At 46.5% G+C, this 7,279-nt stretch overlaps 1 protein-coding gene across 1 annotated transcript; it reads right to left on the reverse strand.

The window, feature by feature from the left end:
- Positions 1 to 950: 950 nt before the first annotated feature.
- LOC133140644 (CCN family member 1-like) lies at positions 951 to 6,486 on the reverse strand. Its single transcript, XM_061260727.1, has 5 exons — positions 6,158 to 6,486; positions 4,426 to 4,639; positions 3,649 to 3,984; positions 2,997 to 3,199; positions 951 to 2,665 (listed from the first exon to the last, which is right to left on the reverse strand). Exons 1-5 carry the CDS (start codon positions 6,227 to 6,229, stop codon positions 2,360 to 2,362), a joined length of 1,131 nt encoding a protein of 376 aa, XP_061116711.1. The 5' UTR covers positions 6,230 to 6,486; the 3' UTR covers positions 951 to 2,359.
- Positions 6,487 to 7,279: the final 793 nt, after the last annotated feature.

Here is a 7,279-nt window from a genome sequence, read left to right on the forward strand (position 1 = left end):
GCTAGTAAACAGCTCACTCATTGTGCCTGTGGCATGCAGCAGCATGGAGGTCAGTGTGTTCCCAGCCAACTGGGCAGGGAGCCAGAGGGCCAGGGGGCGGAGGGGCAACCTGAGGGAGGCGGGGGCAAGGGGTTCGGTGGGTGGGGGCGCCGGTGTGTGGAATTTACAAGGCAGCTGCGATGTTTGCCCAGCAGAGCTGGGCTTGGTGAGTAACGCTGAGGGAACATGAACTTAGAGTAAACCTGCTCTGCGCTCCAGGACAGAGGGCAAAACCTGCCCCCTTGTACCCCCCGAACCCCAACCCCGGTGCGTCTGAAATCGCCACAGCCCTGAGAGATCTCAGCCACAGTCCGCATGTCCTGACCAAAAATAATTAAATGAGACTGTCCTTCCATGTGTGTCATATGAAAAGCCAACGAAATGCTTTGCTTTATGGGCCACTGTTACTACTGTTACACTACTGATAATATACTACTGAAATCCTATCAATGGATCTTCATAAGGTGCACAGTTGATTAACTGATTTGGCCACCTGTTGATTTTCTTTGTGTGTGATTTCCCCCGAATGTATTTACAGGGGGTATTAGTATTCACCACCATATGAAAGTCAAAGGAGGAAAAACCAATCAGACAGCAGTCAAATAGTCAGGAGGCCCTTCACAGCGCAGTCCAAACACAGCCGAGGAAACCCGTTGCTGGCAATCTCAAAACTAATTTTGCGGTTAAACAAATTCAATTAGAACAGGATTAATTTAAGCGATTACACTGGTGTGATTACATGAATATTTCAAACCTAAATAATACACCCGCCCAATCACCCCCAACAGTAATTACTGCAGTGGACTTGTAATTGGGTTGGAAACTGAATATTTCATTGCTCATTTTCAGCATGGCCTCTTCCCATTTTAAACACACGCTAAATGACCTGAAATAAGACAGACTCTCAGTCGTATGTTGTATGTCTGTATATTTTTCTCTTTGACAGGAGACATAACACTGAAATACATTCAGGAATTATATTAAACAAAATAGAAGTCTTAAATACACAAATGAAAATATTTTTTTCTAAAACAGGATAACCTCTATTATCACCTAAGTACACCCCGAAAAATGAGGCGATCTCCAAAGTGTCACTCCACCAAGAGTGAAGCCTGTACAGACACGACATTTCTCTCTCTCTCGCTCACGCTCTCTCTCTCTCTTTCTCGCTCACAGTCTCTCTCTCTCTCTCTCTCTCTCTCTCTCTCTCTCTCTCTCACACACACTCACACACATATACACACAGACACACATGCAGAGGGCTGAAATCTATATGAAATTTCCAATGTTAAGAATACTATAGTACAGGTTTTCCCAGCTTGTCCTCCCATGATCAGACCAAAATACTGAACCATCAAACAAAAGAAAGTGTACACCTGCATACACCAAAATCGACAAACATTGACAGAAATGGTGACTGGTGTGAACTAACACAATCTATCAGGGTATCAGAGGAAACATATGAACACTGGATTTTCATACACAGAATTATACAGAGTTTTGCAGATATGTTAAAGTTCTGAATATACTCCGGATTGCCTGCTAATTGAGATGAACTCAATAATAACAAAAGTGCATCTGTTATATCGTATATGTTCCTGATAGTGTTTTGCATATTCGATCTAACTGTATTGTACTGAATTGTAGGATTTCTCCTCTTGCCTAATAAAAAAGAATAAATACATGAAAGAAAAAAACAACAATAGAATCGCAGAAAGACGAAATGGATCACTGACACATTTCCATGGCGAAACTAAAAGGTCCTGGTCAGGACTTGCATCTAGCATGCTGTGCCACTACAAAATGTGTGTCATCCGTAAATCTAGTCTAGTGTTTACACTCAACTCACCATAAGGATGGTTTTGTCCAGTGGGTGATCAGAAGTAATGGAGCACTCTTACTGCTACCTCTTCGTCACCTCTTTCGCTAAAAAGAGCATCTCTCACTTCTTTCTCCCCATTATCAGCACTGTACCCATCGGCCATGTCTCTAAGTGACGGCCATCACTCACAGTGGCTAGCAGGTATGTAAAATAACATAACTTAAAGTGCAAGCAAATGTTCTTAGTGTCGGCTGGACTGGTAGCCTGGTTCAGAAGGAGGGACTGACTTAATGTTCAGATCCCCAGTAGAGAAGTTCATGAAGGCTGCCCAGAGGGGTCACTGTGCAGCCGGGGTGCAGACCGAAGACCTCCCGCCACCAAGGGGAGCTGCTTTGACAGAGTCTCTGGTTGGAGTCAAGGGCGATAGTGAGTTTGACCTCACAGCCAGCCCTTGGGAGACCGGGGGCGCGTGGGGACGGGGGGTTCTCTGGACTGGCCTCACTGTGAGAAGGTGTGGATGTCGTTGTGCAGGCTGACGGACGGTAGCTGGGCGGAGCCGCGGCTCTGGCATGCGGTGGCGCTGCACTGGCAGCGCTGGATCCACATGACGTCGCGCGCGAAGCTCTCGCCGTCCGGGCAGTGGAAGCGCAGGCGTAGGGTGCGGGTCAGGGAGGGGACGCAGCACCGGCCGTCCGAGCAGGAGCCGCAGGAGCGGGGCCTGTACCGACGCGTCGTGGTGCAGCCCGCAAACGTGATCCTCACTGCCTCCCGCGGACGCACCGTCTTCTGGCACTTCTTCCCTCTCTGAGCAAGAGCAAAGGGGGAAACACACACCCTGTCAGCCCAGATAGCCTCTCGTATGAAGTAAAGGGTAAATATAGCACATACATAATATAGAATGTTCAAGCAATAAAGATGCTTCCTCCCCATGTTGTCTATCCACTTATACAGCTGGAGTGAGTATCTTGCTCAAAGTACAGCAGCAGTGGGATATGGGATTTGAAACCGAAACTGTAGTGTGAGAATGAAAGGTTTCTTGATACCTATATTAGAATGTGACACAGTTTTTTGTAGTTCTACTGCAGTCTGAGATTATGAGTCTGCTGATCTCGCAGTGCGAGTGAACAATCCTCACCTTGAGAGATGGGGTCAGAGGGAGGTCGCACTGCCGAATCTGGCACAGTCGGGTCTCTCTGACCAGCCGGCAGTCTGCGTTGTTGTTGGTCACCCGGCTGGAAACCCCCATACCGCAGGTGGTGGAACATTCCGACCAGTCAGTGGTCTGTGAAAAGCACTGGTTGGGTAAGGGGACTTGTGGCTGTGGGTGGGGCTGCCATTCTGTGGGAAAGGGGGGGACACAGAGATGGATGGTTAAATACAGGTACGGAGCCAGAGACCAGCAGAGACACAGGAAGGGACAAGTGAGGAAAGAGCTGATGGTAATTTGGAGATACACAAACTGTAAATGTAATGTTTTCAGTTATTCAGCCAAATTTTAGATACCATTACAGAGCATATGCCTAGCATGTAGCAGCACCACCATTATAGAATTCAAGTTGGGCTATAGATGGAATTTGTCTCCAGGAAGATTCAACAAAGATCACCAGCATCCTTATCGCCAATTTAGGCTTTATATGTCCATTATATTCCATTACTTGGCAATTACATAAGAAAATCTGCTCAGCATGTTGAATTTCTTTGTTAAAAACCACCTCAAAACAGGTCTAGGGTCAACCATTCAAGAAGCCTCACTCAGGTCACGGTACAGGAGGAGGGGGGGTCCGTACCCAGAAAAGCGGTGCTGCCGTGGGGGTTGGCGGGCGGCTGCAGCTCCTTGCTGATGGCGTTGGAGTCGGGCGGGGGCGCGCGCTGGGGGTCCACGGCGTCCTCGCTGATGTGGTTGTCGTCATCACAGACCCACTCGTCGCAGCAGCGGGCGGGGGGGCGTGCGAGCCGGGGGCGGGCGCAGCGCCAGTCCGGGAGGGGCACCTCGTGCGGGCAGAGAGGCATGCACCCCACCACCCCGTCCATGCAGCTGCACTGGTGCTGGCAGCTGGGCTGGAAGTCCTCGCCGTGCTGGTACACGCGCCCGCTGAACTCGCAGGGCCGACCCTGAGCCTCAGCTGTCGCCGGGGTAAGGGGGGGAAACGTCAGGCGAACTCGTTCCCATCGCTGTATCCCACGCTCGCTAACCTTGAGTTATTATCCAATGCCATATTTATTTTGACTCCTAAGGTATTATTATGTTCAGATAATATCTAATGGTAAGTCGTATATTTACGTCTAGCTATGGGGTATTATTATGTTCAGATCATATCTTATGCTGAATAGTTTTGGCGAGAGAAGTGCCTGTTCGGATATAACTATCACATTTTATTCCTGTAACCTTCCATTCCGTAAAACGCATAATTAGAATTTCTGCAGGAAATAAATGACTACGGGTGGAATTTAACTTTCTAAGCAAATAAAGGGGTGGCATTAAGTAAATAAGCATTTTCAGAATTGCAATGATAATCGCGAGATGTTGAAGGGTGTCCACCCCCTCACCCTCTTTTCCTCCTTACCTCGGCACAGTCCGCGGTCGGGAGCCCCCCCGGGCACCAGGTGGCAGTGCAGGCCCTTGATGTGGTCGCAGGGCTGCCGGAGGCTGCACTCCTGGTTGAACTGCCGGGCGCACACCTTGCAGCAGCCGCAGCCGTCCGTGATGGAGCTGATGCCCGGCGGGCAGGAGGGCGGAGAGCGCGGGCACGAGCACTGAGACGGGCAGCCTCCCTCCACCTGTAGCGCACGGCAACAAGAGGGCGGGGGGCGGTGTGAGGGTGGGGACGGCACACAGGGTTTCCAGAACTAAGGTTTCGTTTTTTAAGTCTCAGAGGTAAAAATCTATTTGAGTACATAGTGGACTCTTGCATCTTGTGACATTGAGGGTATGGTGCACAGACAATACAAGCCAAAGTGAACTCACAAGTGAGGTTTAGAGTAAAGCTAGAATGAGCTGAGCTGTGTGGGGCAGGAGATACCTTTCTGAAACATCGATCACAGCCATAATCTAGAAGGCTGAACTGTGAACACAGACCTAATCTGGGTCAAATACATAATTGTTTTGGATTCAAATACTTTTCTGTAGTCGTTTGATCTTACTTGGTGCAATTGAGCCAACCAAGAGGACTAGAAGGTGGGGTTTACACTTTATGAAAGTATTTCATAGGTTTCAACACACCAGTGAAGCTTAGAAAAGTGCAAAAACAATTATGTATTTGACCCAGGTCTGGAACCAACAGGGACATAACCCTCTGCATAGTTCAGGCAAAACCTTCCTCATGTCCGGAACGCACGCCGTTGTCCACCTGACCGGAACGTTAATCATTAACATGCCGGCCCTGTCAGAGGACGGGTTTGTAATTCCTGTCGTAAAATTTTAAAGCCTCCTTCTCTGCTCACGACAAAAAAACACTCCCCAGAAGCTACCACACAGCCCACTGGACACATGCTTTTGGGAAAGAATGAAGCCGGGCTAAGTTCACTTCAGACAGTGGGTGTGATTCTGGAGCTGAAGCCAAATTTTGCTTGGCGGCTTTTGCAAATGTTCTCTCCCCAAATATGCCGTGCATGATGGTTCCTATGTGAGGACAGTATGTACTTGTGCGCACTCCCTCAAAGCCATGGAAAAATATGTGCGAAGTGCGATATGATTCATTCAAGCACCGTTTTTTTTCAGTGCATACAAAGCCACTGCTATGAAGAGCATGCGGGCTTCTGACAGTCATCCACTTACTTCAAAAGCTTGAGATTTAAATTCCCATTCCAAACTCCAAGTCAGCCCCTAATTCTGGGCATGCTTAGAATATGACGAACCAATATGAATATGAACAACCAATCACTCCAAACAAATCTTGAACTTGTGTCACAATGCTAAGCATGCAAGAAAAAAACCCATTGCAAACCTTTCATTTTGTTTTCATTCATTGAAATTGAATGTTTAAATCTTTCAAAAGTTAACTTGCCAACATGGAGTAAATGTGGTATGCAGCTTCATAAGCTCTATATTTAAAATACAACATCTATAATTTAAGGCTGGTCAGTCCTGGCTTTGTGAAATCCAGCATACATCCTGTTGACTGGAATATAAATTAGCTGCATGTGTAAACAAACTATAAAATGTTCAAATCAGTCCATACACTGGGAGGGAAAAAATGGATTGCATATTCTGGATACAGATGTATGAGGATAAGAGGAAGAGCGGGAGAGAGAGGGAGAGAGACAGGTGCATATTACCAATATTGTTTGGAAACTCACCATCACAGAAGTGCAGAGCAAAAAAGCAAACAAAGTCAAGAAGTTTTCTTGTTTCATCCTCTCGCAAAACATTTTGTCTTCGTCTTCTCGGTAAACAATGATAATTGTTCACAGTGATAGCGACTAAAGTTGAAAACAAAAACTTAAAAAATCACAAGCTGAGGAGGATAAGTCGCCCGGTACTTGCTTGTCATGAATCCAGAGAGGACAGGAGTCTTTATGTCTGTTAGTCAGTGTGGCTTAGAGCTTGTCCTGGTTTCTGTGCGTGTGCACTGAGTCATACGCCAGTTAAGCGTTCTTTACTGCTCACCTATCACTACACAGCTCAACTCAGCCCCCCTTCATTGAGAAATTCCTCCAGTGGCACCCACACTTATAGACGCTTGCAGACAGCCCCCAATGACATCACTATCCACTCAGGGAGGGAGAGAGCGAGAAGGAGAGAGAGAGTGAGCAAGAGGGAGAGAGGGGAGAGGGAGTGAAAAAGAAAGAGGTCAGAAGGAGAAGGGGGAAGATTAAGAGGGAGGGGTGGATTTGGGAGTGGGAGCAGGGACAGAGTTGAGAGATGGTCAAAGAAAGACTAAATTCAGCTCCATGATTAACAAAGGAATAAATCCAACAAAAATCACAAACACTGAGTCAAAGGATTTTACAAAATTAACAGTATCATTTCTAAAAAACATCAATCATTAGGATACATCATAATAAGAAGCTTTTTAGCCCATTTAGACTTGTTATATGCTACATTTTTAAGGAACATTGATGCCTAATTAATGTTGTCTTTTTCATTATAACGACATATCAAACTCTAGCAACTGCCAACTTTACAGTATACATATTGTCATATCTGAATTCCCCTACACTCTCAGAAATAGTCACAGCGGAGGTACATTTTTGTTCTTCAAGGATTAAATTTCCCAAATGTACCCAGAAAGTACAGTAATGTTCTCGTTTGGTAAGAATGTGTATGTTTTCCCAGCAAAAACGGTACAAGATACATATTTCTGGCTAGGGGTACAGTTTTATGTACCTATAGAGTACTGCCCCAGCAATGAACATTTGCACCTTCTCAGGCACTTTCCATGTCCTTATTTGTGTGCATGAATGGTAGTAATTGGTCAT

This window comes from Conger conger, chromosome 11, assembly GCF_963514075.1.
Source record: "Conger conger chromosome 11, fConCon1.1, whole genome shotgun sequence".
In the NCBI taxonomy this organism is placed as follows: Eukaryota; Metazoa; Chordata; class Actinopteri; order Anguilliformes; family Congridae; genus Conger; species Conger conger.

Excerpts from the sequence above, each read along its gene's own strand:
- LOC133140644 (XM_061260727.1), bottom strand. The coding sequence starts at position 6,229 with ATGTTTTGCGAGAGGATGAAACAAGAAAACTTCTTGACTTTGTTTGCT. Across the intron at positions 3,985-4,425 it reads CGACCGCGGACTGTGCCGAG|CTGAGGCTCAGGGTCGGCCC; the intron begins GTAAGGAGGAAA and ends CCCCGGCGACAG. Across the intron at positions 3,200-3,648 it reads CGGCAGCACCGCTTTTCTGG|AATGGCAGCCCCACCCACAG; the intron begins GTACGGACCCCC and ends CCTTTCCCACAG.